Source organism: Callorhinus ursinus, unplaced genomic scaffold (genome assembly GCF_003265705.2).
Source record: "Callorhinus ursinus isolate GAN/ISIS: 27379988/994484 unplaced genomic scaffold, GSC_fseal_2.0 scaffold7, whole genome shotgun sequence".
NCBI classification, from domain to species: domain Eukaryota; kingdom Metazoa; phylum Chordata; class Mammalia; order Carnivora; family Otariidae; genus Callorhinus; species Callorhinus ursinus.
In genome coordinates, this window is record NW_027397069.1 from 5,520,863 (window position 1) to 5,536,449 (window position 15,587).

Consider the following 15,587-nt stretch of genomic DNA (forward strand, 5'->3'; position numbering starts at 1 on the left):
ACTAAACTTCGAAGTCTTGCAGGGCTTGAGAAGTCTTTTAAGGGCCAAAGAGACCACTATGGTCTGACCTGAAGTTCAAATCACCTTGTATAGGATAGTTCCTTCGAAGAAACACCACCTAATTTCTTTGTATTTATAAGTGAATAGTTTGTAAATTAGAGCCATTTCACAATATAATATTCAATCCCTTCCTTGCAGTAAAAAGATTATGAAATAATGTGGAGACACAGATGGGAAGGATACCTCTATATCCACCGTTGGAAATAATAACAGCTCACATTTGTGGACCACCCCCTCTGTGTCAGCCACACTGTGTGTTCCAGGTGTTCAATTATTTTGTGCTCACACGTGCCACAGTTGTAGGTGCTATTGTGACCTCTGTGGAGGGAGCAGAGGCTCCCTGTGACCTGTTGTGACCTCTGTGGAACAAATGAGGCACAGAGAGCTTAAGTAATTTGGTGAAGGTCACGTAGCTGGTTACTGACTAGGAAGATGGCACTTTTTACTCCTAGCGGCAACTTGTAACAATTTATCAGCGTTTTGCATCCTGTCTACAGCTGATGTTAGCAGACTTTTACACCTGATGGTGTGAAGATACATTCAATTTAGATCTCCCTGGTTTACAATCTGTAGAAGTTGAGCATTTTCTGTATAGATTCACAGGCCACTTATACTTTCTGTAGATTGCTTATTCATTCTGTAAGTAAGCCCATTTACCTGTTGATTTTTTCAAACGATTTTCAGAAATTCTGTGCAATTCTAAAAGGGCGTATCACTTCTGTCTAACTGAGAAGACACTGAGATATTAGAAAGATACGTCTGAAATATTAGTGCTTGGCCTCTGGATGCACACTCTGCAGCTCTTGCCTCTTCAGGTGACGGTGCAGTTCTCTTAGGCGATACTACCAAGACCATTTAGAAAGTGTCTTTAGTGTGTGCATCTCAGAAAAGGGAAAAGTTATAGTTGACTCTTTTCCCATCAACCAGTTACTTAGCTGTTTAAACTCTATTTTAGCCTAAGCAACAGCTGCACCAAGAGGTCACTCTCTTGCATGATAAAAAGTTCTGTTAAATGGGTCCCCAGCTGTGCTGTGACAAGCCATTTTTCTCCTGCCTCTCAGGTAGGCGTTTTCGTCTCTTGACAATTTGACAGATGTGGCCGCACAGTTGAGCCATCTTCCCAAACACACCCAGTAATCTATTACTGCAGAGAAAATCACTGACAAGAAAATGAAAGTATGCATGAGACCCAGCATGCTCGAGCTCCGTTTCTCTCTGTAGCATCCTGTGCCTCCATCTGTCAAGAACAGAGGTAATAGGCTCTAACCATAAGTAGGTCAAATGACGGCAAAATTATTACTCTAGTGTTTTAATGCTTTCTGAGAACATTTCCATTGAAGGCAAAGATTGGGGGAGGTGGACTGTGTGATGTGTGTATTTCAAGTGATAAAGTGACATGCGAGGCACTTCTCAGACGTCTGTCTTGTTAATGAACCTTCCCAGGAACTGGCAGACAATCTCAAGAATTGATTGAACCCAGGAGAATTTAGCTTCCATCCACAAGCAAACCTCTGCTGTGCTTACAGACCAAGGTGATGAGATGGTGTGGCCCGGCTGAGACTGGCCCAGGAGAACCTGGGACGATTTGCTAAATCTCCCAGAGCCTCGGTTTGCTGACTTGAAAAATGGGGATAATGACATCTCTTGGGGGTTTATAAGGATTGGAAATGATGCACATAAAATGTTTAGCACAGTGTGTGGGATGCAGTTGTCACAAGGGCGTGGAAATGACTGTCATTACTGTGTGCACATTCTTCCAACTGTCCCCTGCCTCAGAGTACCCTGTGCACGTCCAGGAAGCCTGTGTTCATGCACACCTGTAGTCTGACCTCACCCCCTTGCTCCGGCCCTGTTTCTGCATCTCAGGAGTGTCCCGAAGAGTCCCAACAGACCTGCGCCCACTTGTTCTCATGAGCGTGTTGCCCCTCTCATCTTGAAAAATCAAACACACCTCTCCCTGACCCATTCCCACGTAGAAACGGGCTTTTCCTGCCTCTGCAGAACTAGGATGCACCCCCATCATCCTCCCTGAGCCTGACTTGTCCACAATTCTGTCGTTAATTCAGTCTTTTCAGTTTCTTTGAATTATCCCCCCTCCATCCCAACCTAATGGCCCTACCTTCAAAATCAGGGCAAACTAAACTTCCTCAGTGCAGTGATTGATCTCTGACGCCTCTATTCAGTTCGGTCATTTTCTTCTCTACTTCCGGTTGCTTCCATTATAGCTTTCACATGATAAGTGCTTGGCAAATATTTGGGGGATTATATGTGAGTGTACACATATATATGCTTTCATGTACAGAACTACACCACCTCACACACAGCAGACACAAATTCTCACCCTCCTATTAGGCGGAGGCCCGTGATACCCCTCCTGGACACTGGTGTGTGCACACACACTCCCATCTTTGTCTCTAAGAGTAGAACATAAAACGGCTGGCTTGGAGGAAAAGTTTTGGGGGGAAAAAAGGAATAAAAAGTATTCTATAAGAACCTGGAATGGGAATTAAGAACAGGAAGAATAAAATATCTAGAGCCAAAAGAGCACAAACCAAAGGTATAAGAAGGTAGTTAAAAAGCTAATTGAAAGAGACCTGTTATGGTCTTGAAACCAGTTATGGCCAAATTAACTAGAGAGCTGATTGTGTAACTTTTCAGTTCTAAACATTTTATATATATAAATATATATATATAGTATATATATATAAAATATATATAAGTATATATATTTTATGTATTTATATACATATATATTTAAATATATATTCTACATATTTATATATACAAATAGAATATATATGCATTTCAAATAATAATTATATTTAGAATAGAGACCAGACATGATAAAAATAAGATAAAATTAATACTATTTTTGTTTATCTATCTTCTGTTGATTAAATGGTTTGGTGTCTTTGATTTTGGGGCCTCACTGGAAGAAATATTCAGAACATCTTAAAATTATTTGCGTTTCAGATTATCCCAAACTAAATTCCTATATTGTTGTATATTTTCATCTTCTAGTTTGAATAAATCCCATGACTCTTCAATATTTACATCTATATTAACCAGGAGACATTTACCAACTTACGTCAGGCATTCATAATACAGTCTTGGGAGATGAATTTCCATCAAATATTTGTTACATTGTCACCTTTGGAAAAAATGAAGGCTACGTTGTTCTTCTTCCGAGCCTTGATTTCTGGGGTTAAATATGCAGCCCTCCTTAAAGTCTTCAGCTAAGGTTTGAAATTGCTATTTATTTATCTCCATCTTCAGCACAATTAGTGCAGTTGAAGGGTTTGGAGGAGCAGTGTGACTCCCTCCATGCCCTACAGCTGATGACTGGTTTGGACAGAGTAAAAAAACGTGTCATTTCATAGTATAGTTCCTGCCTGTTTTTTCAACCCCTCAAATTTGTTTTTCTCTCTTTCCTCAATAATTTAAGTATGTCAAAATGAATCACCCACTTGAAGATACTATCTCGTTCAAAAGTTCTTGTTTAACTCTGTGTTCATCAAGTGTAACAACCTAAGCCCTTCACTGTGTCAGATCTAAAATTTGTTGAAAATGACTGCTATTTAATTTCATTTTCAAATGTGTGATTCCCCTCTTGAGTTTAAAACAAAAGTTTTATGTTCACTTGTCCACCAGTTAATATTAAAAATAAAAATAAACATATGGGTAAATTTGAAGTGATTCTACATATAGACATTTTAATTAGCTACGGGAATGTCGACTGAAGTGTCCAAAGACCTTAAAATCATCATAGTGTAAGGTCCCCTGTCTAGCAGCCTTGCTGTGGACCTTCCTAACTTCTCACTAAAGTACTCATGAAGACAAAGAGAAACTCACAACAATACTGATGACTAAGACTAAGAAAGCACTGTTTGTCAAAATCTGGTGAGATTAGCTGGTAACTCTATGGCCTATTGAACGCTAGTGAGAAAGTAGAAAATGTTAGCACCTGCAGTCTGGCATTTCACTTATAATCGACTCTAAGTCAGAATCAGAGGATCTGAGGAAGGGATGGTCACGCTGGAGGCTAATTGCTGGAATATGTGCAGTAGCCTCATTGGCCAGTCATCACTCTGGGTCCTGTTGTGCCCAAGGCTGAATGGTGCAGCTCCTTGGAATATACAGATAGAAGATTATAGCACCTGAGAGGCACCTGGGTGGCTCAGTTCGTTAAGCATCCCACTCGTGATTTTGGCTCAGGTCATGATCTCAGGGTTGTGAGATCAAGGCCCGTGTTGGGCTCTGTGTTGGACATGGAGTCTGCTTAAGATTCTCTCTCTCCCTCTCCCTCTGCCCCCATCTCTCTCTCTCTCTCTCAAAAAAAGAAAAAAAATTACTTGAACTCAAATGTCCTGATTTGTTTTACTTACTTCACATTAATACATCTAAAAATAGGATCAAGAGTGAGAGGGTCTATGTGAGTGCCCTTGGCATTATGAGTCATGATGGGTCTCTAGGTATCAGAATGGGATGATATGTATGTCATCCAGCCTAGAGTAACAAGGAGGTGCCAGAGAGCTGGGGCAGCTGGGCGTGGGGCAGTGCTGTGCTTGCAAATGTTTACAGTGTTTAATAACCATCTTGAAGTGGGAGAGTTCTGACTGGTAGCTTTTGCTCATTTCCATGGTGTGCCCACTATGGCCAATTTGAAGTTAGCAACATGACACTGAACATGAAGTTGGGGACAGATGTACACAATTCCAGCTCCAGCACACCACATGTGGGACCAACTGTGTTCCCCAACCACCTTCAATCACGATGGCATATATATGTATAGAGAGAGAGAGAGAGTAAAATTTTTGATAATCCCATCTGAAGGACCTAGTTTCCAAGATCACTATAGAGGAGAAGAGAGAAAGAGCTTGGAGAAGGCACCCCCTTTCTTAATTGTCCCTTTCAAAATGACACATCACTTCCATTCCATTCTGGTGATGAGAACCACTCTTACTGCCCCATGTCGAGGCTAACAGGCTAAGTAATGTCATTTAGCTCTGTGCCCGGAGTGAGGAAACAGGCTTGGTGGGTGTATTGGTTATACAACAAGCCACCCCTAAAACTTAATAGCTTATAAAACAGACACTGATTTTTGCTCATGAATTTGTGGCTCAGCTGATCCCAGCCGGGCTCGTCCTCTATTTGCAGTCAACCAGCATCCTCAGCTAGCTCATCAGCTAGCATCTCTGCTTCTGGGCCATGGCTGACTCTCGGGGTAAAGGGGATGGCGGGGCCCATGGGTTCCATGCAGCAAGCCTGCCTAGAATGTCAGTGTGATGGTCCAACGAGCTGCAAGAATAAGTCTCAACCCCCAACTATTTTCTGAATCTCTGTTCACATCATCTCTGCCATTGTCTTGCTACCAAAACAAGTCACGTGGCTAAGTCCAGAGTCAGAGTGGGAGGGTGCTGCCGAGGCTGTGGCTGCGGGGAGGTAGGTGCTATTCTGGCTCTGCCGCACAGGCTAGAAGAAATGTGACTCACTGACTTACTAGCCTAATAGTCGGTCCTTCTTAGTGGCACTTCTTTTCCACTGGGCATGCATTTACTTTTCGTTAAAATCTTGTTTGCGTTACACAGTGGAGCTGGCGTTTGAAAAATATTAATAACAGTAATAAATACTTGTGTGGCAATTTACGATTTAACCTCTAACCTTACTCTTGCAGAGTAGAGTGAAAGATAGTCTCATGCTGGCCAAGAGATGAAAATACCTTAGGAACCTCCTCTTCCTTCTTTCTACAATTTGACTTCCATGTTTGGGAAGTCCCCCAGCTTACTGTCCAGGAAAGAGAGCAACCCAGTCAGGGCTTGACCTATTCACGGATATCACAGATTCTCATTACCTTCGAGGAAAGTTACTTGTAGATTTCCATCTATCCTCTGGCTCTCCAGGGGCAGGCAGATGGGAAAGGCAGAGTTTCTCAGGACATCTACTGGTTCTGTTTTCAATCTTGTTATAAATATATTTGCTTTCTAACAATTCTCTATATCAGACAGCATTATTTTATATATTGATTATAGAAGTAACATATACCAGATGTCTTCTAAATACGGGAAATGGAAGATGCACCACTTGCACATGAGAGATGTATTTTAGGTTTTTGTACTTGGTCTTTAACACTGTGTTCTTGTTCTTATGCTCATGGCTGCATATGCAAGATGGTTTCTGAGAATATCATTGTGTAATTGCATTGTTCTCCAAATATGTTTATTTTGAGGTCTAATTAAAAGTCTTTAGTACATGGTTGATACAATGTACAGTGCATGAAATTTGTTTACCAAGGTAGGATATTTTCTCTCAAGCAGCAATTTAAAGAAAGATTTGATTTCTGAGCTGTACTATTCATTATCTTAATTTATCCTCATTGTGGCCTCCATAGTTTTGATCTGTTGGATGTTTGCCTACAGGGTCTTCAGAATCTTTAAGGCAGTGTTTTATAGGCAAAATTACTGAACAAATTAATAGAAATAACTCCAGTGAAGCCCTCAAGCTAAAAATGGGACAGCATAAGACCTTTCTAAAAGTCTATACACCTTCACGGTCCCTCTCAGGATTAATTATCTCTTTGGCTTGATTTCTCATATTGTACCTTCTTACCTTCCCCACAAGCAACTGATTCTCTCTCTACCTTTAAATGCCTAGAGAGTTTTCAAATACAGTAGTAATGATAATAAGAGTCCTGAATGCAAGATGTTGGCTATGTGTTAGACTGTATATTAAATAGTCTCATTTCTATTCATGTTACCACCTAGAGATGTAGGTGCTCTCAAATTCATTTCTCATATACAAACACTAAGTCACAGAGAGGTGAAATCATGCACGGAGTCAAGATTTGAACTCAGCTCAGCCTGCCTTCAAACTGATATTTTTTCCCCACCCTGGAGACTTTACCCCCTTCTGTGAGGAACAGGTCATCTTCAGCTTTCAAATACAAGGTTCACAAACTTGTTCCCTCTATTTACTCACAAACACTTAGTGAAGGAGCTGCTGTTCTTTCTTCTTTAATACATAGAACAGTGTCAGAAGCATTTTGACTGCCTGTTAGAAGGCAAAAGAGCACCTACTTTGGACTCAAAACATATGAGACTACTTTCTTTTTTTAAAAAAAAAGATTTATTTATTTGACAGAGAGAGACACAACGAGAGAGGGAACACAAGCAGGGGGAGTGGGAGAGGGAGAAGCAGGCTTCCTGCGGAGCAGGGAGCCCTATGCGGGGCTTGATCCCAGGACACTGGGATCATGACCTGAGCTAAAGGCAGATGCTTAATGACTGAGCCACCCAGGTGCCCCAAAACATATGAGACTACTCTCTAACTCTATGAGTTTGGAAGTCTGCTTATCCTTACCTTGTCCTTTCTTCATATGTGAAAGGAGATAACAAAACATCTATCACACAGGGTTGTTGATTAAATGATATTTTTACATCAGCACGCAATATGCTTGGAAGGAAACTTGCCACAAACCAAGCACTCAAATGGTGGTCTTGTTTTGATAATACATCTTGGTGTCAATTTGAATTGAGTGAGGATCCCTATCTATATTTGGTGTAGACTTCACAGTCTCTTGAGAACATTCCTTTCACGATAGGACTCAGAACTAATAAAAGAAAAGTGACCTTTCTCCTTCTTCTGCTTGAGTTGAGATTCAGTATCATGCTGCAGACCCATTGTCTTATTACACGTTCTAAAACAAAGTAAGGTGTAAACCTTAGTTGCCATAATGAGTTTACATTTGTAGTAATAAAGTTTACAGAGACCCCTACTGGCATATCACCTTGGGTGGAGCCCTTTGGTGAGGTAGAATTTTGTAGCGCTAGTGCTGTATGCAGTCAGGTTTCGGAGGAGATGATTGAACTGGAGTATGTCAAAATCACGAACAATATTTCTATTAGATTCCTATTCTGCTGTAACACATTAACGCAAACTTATTGACTTACAACAACATATTATTTATAGTTGTGTAGGTCAGAACTCCAAAATGAATTTCAGCTGGCTAAAATGAAGGTCTCAGGAAGACTGGCTTACTTTTGGAGGTCTAGGGAAGAAACAATTTTCTTGCCTTTTCCAGATTCTAGACATCACTTGACTTTATGAAAGAGTCTGTGATGGGTCTTCATAAAACTTGCCCCAAATGATTGAAAAGCCAACACATACTTTGTTCTTCATGAACCTGGTTTAGTTGGGTTTTAATCTTGGAGTTGAAGAGTGGGGGGAAGGTAGGCATTCATTTTGTGGTGGTGTATCCTAACATATTACCTTAATATTCCAGCAAGTATTGTTCTATTCTCTTCAGTGGTTATAGACTTTCAGAGTCATGAAATTGTGAATTTGTGAAAAAATTTATAGGTCACCCAGTTTAAACTGCTACTCAAGAAGTGTCCTCTACAACAGAGCCTCTCACACTTTAATATGCACATTAATTTATTGGTGACCTTGTTAAAAATGCAGATTCTGATTCAGTAGGTCTAGGATTGGGCCTGAAAAACCTGCATTTCTTTTTTTTTTATTAATATATAATGTATTACTTGTTTCGGGGGTACAGGTCTGTGATTCATCAGTCTTACACAATACACAGAGCTCACCATAGCACGTACCCTCCCCAGTGCCCATCACACAGCCACCCCATCCCCCCCCCCCCCCCCCCCCCCCGCAACCCTCATTTTGTTTCCTGAGATTAAGAGTCTCTTATGGTTTGCATTTCTAATACGCTCCCAGGAAACTCCTGGTCCGGGGACCACACTTTGAGTAGTTAAGGCTCCTGAGCATTCCTGACACATACTGCTGCCTTGGGGATGGTTCTGTTATAGTCTTTTCTTTGTATTTTGGTAATTCCAACTGTCACATACAATTGGTTTTTCTTGGATCAGAGCCAAACTAAAAATATATGTAAAACTTATCTGATTTTTTTAAAATATAAACCAAAATGATATTGCAATTGAAGGGAACCATAAAAAGTTGAATGTGTATGCAGGATCCAAAGAGTTTTATGTTATATATAGAAATATATACCTAAATGTATACATATACATACACAAACATGCATATGTGTGTTTATAGGTTTATATATATATCCACATCCATGTTAAATAATTCTGAAAAATCTCAAGTTATATAATATTTTGTGGAACTGACTCAATGTAACATTTTCCTTTACATTAATTTTTTTTAAGATTTTTTATTTATTTATTTGACAGAGAGAGAGCGAGAGAGGGAACACAAGCAGGGGGAGTGGGAGAGGGAGAGGCAGGCCTCCTGCTGAGCAGGGAGCCCAATGCGAGGCTCGATCCCAGGACCCCAGGATCATGACCTGAGCCGAAGGCAGACACTTAATGACTGAGCCACCCAGGTGCCCCAATTTTTTATTTTTTTATAAAAATTAATGTAAAAGGAGGGGCGCCTGGGTGGCTCAGTCATTAAGTGTCTGCCTTCGGCTCAGGTCATGATCCCGGGGTCCTCTGTTCGAGCCCCACATCGGGCTCCCTGCTCAACAGGAAGCCTGCTTCTCCCTCTCTCGCTCCCCCTGCTTGTGTTCCCTCTCTCGCTGTGTCTCTCTCTGTCAAATAAATAAATAAAATCTTTAAAAAATAAAATAAAATAAAAAATCGAAGGGTATAAATTTGTACTGTCCTATAGATGTAAGCATGAGTCTAAATGTGATGTTTCTAGCCCTCTGCTTAATTAAGGAAACCGACAGCCAGCCAACATGGGTTGGATTGAATTGAGCTGAAGTGGACCATGTCACTAGCTCTCACTTCAAAGCTAGAGTTACTGGTTCTAATATTCAGATTTAGCTACTGCACATACTGGTCACCTTAATTCTTATTTAATATTTGAAAGTTATTACTTTGGAGAAAGCTAAGCCGTGGTGATTATAGTGTATCAAAATCCATTGTAAGTGATTATTTTAGTGACTCTGTACCAACAGGGACATGTAGACATTCAGACAAAAAACAACCTAATTATAATGACAACACCAAAGCGAAGCTGTGGCAGTTACAAAACCAATTTAAAAGTTTTTTGACAGCTGTGGCTAAAAGCTTTGTTTGGATCTTTCAGTAATAACAGTTTACTTAAGACACAAATCCACAGCTAAGGAAAATAGAGAAAGTTGTGGCTTTTCTGTCATGCAGATAAAGTAGAAGTCTGTTGAAATATTTTTAATATAACATTATGTTGAAAAGAGTATAGAAAAGGAATAATAGTTATGGAATGTAACTCTCACAATTCAAGAGAGACCAAATAACAATACAAATTCTAATGAGAGTAGAAATGTGCCGGCTGATTTGCTTATCTGTCTTATGAAGGTCAGTTTCTGCAAGCAAATTCGTGTGCCTTTAAATAGGTTGATTGGCAATCCTGGGATTTGATTTTGTATTACCTATAAAGTCAAAGGCACATGGATGTAACGCTTCCATACACAGACCCTTACTAAATACCTGCTTTTCCAATAGCTCCGACATCTCTCAAATTATTAGATCTTACCACCTTTATTTATCTCCCTTGGTCCTAGACTCCGTCAAATACACCGCATAATTAATTCTTTGACCTTGGGCAATTAATCTCCCATTTCTGGACAGAAAAAAAAATGCCTGGATTCACAGAATTGCACTTATTTTTTATTGCAAATCTTTGTAGAACCCGTATAATATGCAAGCACTGCTCTAAGCGCTTTACAAATATTGACTCACTTAAAATGGTAACAACTTTTGGAGTGGCCACTGTTATTTCTACTTTACTGATGAGGAAACGGAAGCTCAGAAAGCCTTAGCTAACTTGCCCAGGGCTGCAGAACTTGTATGTGGCGGAATCACCGCTCCATGCACTTTGGCTCTGAGCCCACATCCTCAGTGACAAGTGCAGGGTATGGAAGACTGTGTGAAGTCACATGCGTGAATGCATGAGACAGCGGCCCAGAGGAGGCAGCCCTGTTTTTCTTTTCCCATACCCAGGTTCTACTTTAGTCAGGTGCTTTTAGTTGCCAAAATTGAAGAATTCTCAGGTCAGATCAAATGGAAGGATCCGTGCCCCTACGTGCCAAGAAGAAACAAGGCCTCCATGCGTGGTGGCGCTAGTCTCTGGGCAGTTGGTGCCAAGGGATGTGATTTAGTGGTTCGTTGTTATGCACTCAGGTCCTGTCCATAGGCCAGCTTCTCTCTCCTTTTTTTGCTGCCCGAGGCCTTCAGCCTGTACTCTCTCCTTTTATATACTGTCTACCCCACCATGGAGGGACTTCAACAGCCTTGGGTATGGAGCCTGCTTCTACTGTGTACTTGCTGTGTGATCTTGGACAAATGACTTAATCTCTCTGAACTCACTGGAAAAACTGAGGAATATATCCTACTGTGTAGGGCTACAGTGGAGATGAAAAGAGATAAAGTAAATAACATACTTATAGAATGGCCTGGAACATTGTAAGCATTGAATACATGCTAGCCATCATAATAACAGTCATTATTTTTGAATGCCTAATTATTTCACCTCAGTGGAGGCAGTAGACTTGGGTCCAAATTATGGGTCCACCTGCAATACTTGTGTGACAGTGGGAAAGTTATTTAACTCTGCTGAGCCTCCATTTTCCTCTCTATAAAGTTGGGGTAACTTCCTAGAGCGGTTTCTGTCTTTGTTGAGAGTGTATCTGTTTTGCCTCCTCAGCAAATGATGCGGTCGTCAGTGTTCCACATGTTCATTCTGAGCATGGTGACTGTGGATGTGATAGTAGCCGCGAGCAACTACCACAAAGGAGAGAGCTTCAGACGGCAGTATGACGAGTTCTACCTCGCAGAGGTAAGCAGCCCCCTCAGGGGCAGATCAGTGTTCAAGGTAAAGGTGAACCCCAGGTGGTGCCTTTTAGAAATGTGAAAATTAACATCAGTCCCTTAATTACTTGACTTTGACCAAAGCTGATTCATTGTCTGCTTCTTAAATGTTTCTTTGGTCACTGTGTTGCCTGGCTCATTTTCTGTCGCCCTCAGACTGAGTGACTTCCCCACCATGTCACATTGCCAAGGTAACTCCTTTGCCCCCGCTATTACCCTTTTGAGCTTGCTATTTTCCTATCCACCTCTCATTTTCTCTCCCTTTTTCACGTTGTGTTAGTCTGTTTCCTACTAAGTGTAAGCAAGCACAGATTCAGAAGATTGTAAGTAAGCAAGTCAGTTCAACAAGACCAAAGAGAGGGCAGGAGGGAAATTGGAAAAGGTAATACAATAACTTCTGTGCTAGAAACAGAGGTGTTACCACCTGCACTGAAGATACCAAGTCAGGAGCAGGTACGTTTAATGATTAAATAGGCATCTTCTAGCACCCTACATACCATACTAGAGTTTTGGAATAGTACTTCTTATTGACTGAGTTAACTTTGTTATTAGTTGATTCTTAAATATTTTAATGACATCCAGAGACCACTTTCTTATTGTGAAAAATTATTTCTAAAATACATCTCAGAATTCAGTGATTACATATTTATGGAAAATTGATTGACATATAACTCTTTAGAAATCCATTTATCTTTTAAATGAGGTATGCATATACAGCTGAACTACACTTTAAGAAATCCAATATATGAAAAAGTAAACTTAAAAAAACAAAAATAGTAATTTGACTATTTTTATTATAAAAGCATTTTCCATGTAAAAAAAAAAAATCAATTTGCCATATAGTTGAGTTTTCTAAGATATCCAGAATTCCTCCAGTACATTTAAAAATGGATTTGGTTAATAAAAATTCAATCCACCCACACATAAACTTTTCAGAAAAAGAACTGATGGCATATACCTATTGAATGTTAGCATCTATGTGGGTATCAAGAAGCTTTTAAGGAGTCACTTATGAATTCCCCTCTTCATGGAGGTTTGTTGCCTGTAACAAAATATCATTTATATTAAACTTCTACTGTGATGTTATGCTCCCTAATTGCTATGTGGTATATGGAGCTTATAGTTTAGCAAGAAATATAGACAGTAAACAATAAGTGTTTTATGCTGTGGAGTACCAATGACAGGAGCTCATGAAGACATTATATCGAGCCTGACACTTGAAAAATGGGTATAATTTTGCTGCAGACTCAGCACACAAAGATTGGGTTGTCATTAAAAGCACAGGGAAACATGGAGCAATAGTAATTTTTGCAGGTGAATTTCTAAAGCAAGGATCGAACATTGAAGGAATCCCAGTCAAGTGATTGCTGTCTGAAGTAGAAAGCAAGGTCTATATCCAGCCTGATAACAAGACTATAAAATGGGAAGGTGTGGACACTGTGAAGAATGCAAAAAAAAAGCAAATCAAAGATACATCAATTCCAATCCTGAAGACCCAGCTGAATTTTGAGGCTACAAATTCATAATGATACCAATTTAGACAGGTCTGTGCCTTTTTTAGGCCTTGCATAAAGGGGAGAAAGGCAACACTTAGACTGAGCCAGCTCTGGTGATTTTCCAGGCTGGTGGAGCTGAGAGAGGTAGAGAAGGTAAGGTTTTTTGTTTTGGTTTTGGTTTTTTGGGTTTTGTTCATTTGTTTGTTTTGGTGCAAAATGATGGTTTTATTAAAGCGTGGGGACAGGGCCCATGGGCAGAAAGAGCTGCTGCCCCGGGGTTATGAGGGCTGGCTGATTAGATACTATGGGGTTGGGGAGGTAAGGAAAAGGGAGGTTTCAAAAGGATTTTCTTATGTTAAAGAAGACTCCCAGGATACCAAAGACCTTGCCATTGTCAAGTGAAGGTTGTTTTTCCTTCTAACAAGCCATTAACATTAAGATAGTTGGGAGCTTCCTGGAGGAACATTACACTCTGCCCCCTTCAAGTATCTGTCAATGAGCTGCAGGTTATAAGGAAAGTGGGACCCAGGATTTAGGATTTCAGAATAATTCTGGATAACTAAATATAAAATATGGAGTGTTATATGGATGTGATTGGCTCAAACATAATGATGGAGTCAAGGCAAAATGTCAGGGAGCTATCAGACTAAGATGTTGGCTGAAATCTTCACAGTGGTATTGAAATCATTCAGTGTGAGGCCCGTTCTTGGGGAAGGAGCATAGGCAGGGGCATATAGGAAGGACTGATGGAGAGATTAATAGACGGCAGCCACAGGGAGTGTCAGATGAGACGTATCTTAACCTGATGGAGTACACCTCAAAGGAGTGTTGAGGAGTAAGAGACAGGGCATCTCTTCCTCATCCCTATGCTATCCTACATGGGCCATGTGGGATACTGGAGCAGAGCCTCCCCTTCTGGAAAGCGCTGTGGAGGAAGGCATGCATTTGGGACAGAATCAGCTGAGGCAAGGACATAGGAAACAGATTCAGTGAACAGGGATAAGTCAGCAAAGTTTTTCTTAAAGAGCCAGATAATAAACATCATAGGCTTTTCAGGCCACATGCTCTTTATCTCAGCTACTCAACTCTACCATTGTTGTGCAAAAACGATGTACAAAATGAGTGTGGGCTCAGAATGGTGGTGTTCCAGTAAAACTGTATTTATAAAAATAAGCAATGGGCTCAACGTTGGTTTAAGCTATAGAAACAGAGAGTATGTCAACTAACATCTTTATGTGTTAAATACAAATATACTAATACTAACAACAAGAATAGCTGCCATTTGGGGGAGATTCTATTATGTTGCCAAGTATTTTAAAGGGCTTCATTATCCCATTTAATTCTTAAAATAGCTGGAGAAATTCGAGTGTATGGGCTATCATGATTCAGTATTTAAGGCAATAGCATAATATAATATTTTGGAAAGTTTATTTTTAAAAAAGATCACAAATGGCCCTGAGCTTTCAAAGAAGTAATTTCTTGAGTTCCCACATATTCCAGGATAACCTCAAAAATCCAAAATAAACTACTCTACCCATTAGAATCAACTTGCAGTCTAAAAAACATCCTTTAAGCATAAATTAAGCTGCTTAGCTTCTGTTGTGTAGCTGGAGACCAGTTTTGCTACTTTGGACTAACTAACCTAAATTTAAAATTAGTTAAGAAACAGGAAAAACTTTTCTTTGTTTTTTTGGCTATGTATAAATGTAAAAAGGTAAATTTACTTTCTTTTGTAAGAGTTCACATTTTTAATTCTGATCTAAGATAAAACATTGTTAGTAATAGGATACATAAAATCACATTTTTATAATGAACATAATTATATTTTTAAATGGATATTCTCATTCTCTTAAGTAATAAAACTTAAACAGTACTTTTCTATTGTTATATAAAAATATATAAATATATAGGTGTATCCATTAGACTGTATGTTTAACAGAACCTTATCAGCACAGTGTTATGCACAGAAGCTTAACAATTTTAACAAAATTCCTCTTTTAAGAAAGTCAAAAATTGATGGGAGAGTTAGCGCAATGAAGTAAGCAATGAAGAACAGCATTTCTGGTCAGGAGACAGGTTTACCTTGTTTAGAACTCCAGGATGTCTCTTTGGTTTCCTGTTTTTCTATGGCAGCTATGTGTTTGAAGCAGAAAGTCTTTCTTTTTTTTTTTTTCTTTTCTTTTATTATGTTATGTTAATCACCATA

At 39.7% G+C, this 15,587-nt stretch overlaps 1 protein-coding gene across 3 annotated transcripts in view; it reads left to right on the forward strand.

Annotated features, from left to right (window-relative positions):
* NALCN (sodium leak channel, non-selective) overlaps window positions 1-15,587 on the forward strand; it is a 308,717-nt gene that overhangs the window by 119,450 nt on the left and 173,680 nt on the right. For all 3 annotated transcript variants that reach the window (XM_025874689.2, XM_025874690.2, XM_073894331.1), the window contains exon 11: window positions 11,722-11,853. In XM_025874689.2, coding sequence (XP_025730474.2) covers window positions 11,722-11,853 — 132 coding nt within the window. The remainder of the gene's footprint in view (window positions 1-11,721; window positions 11,854-15,587) is intronic.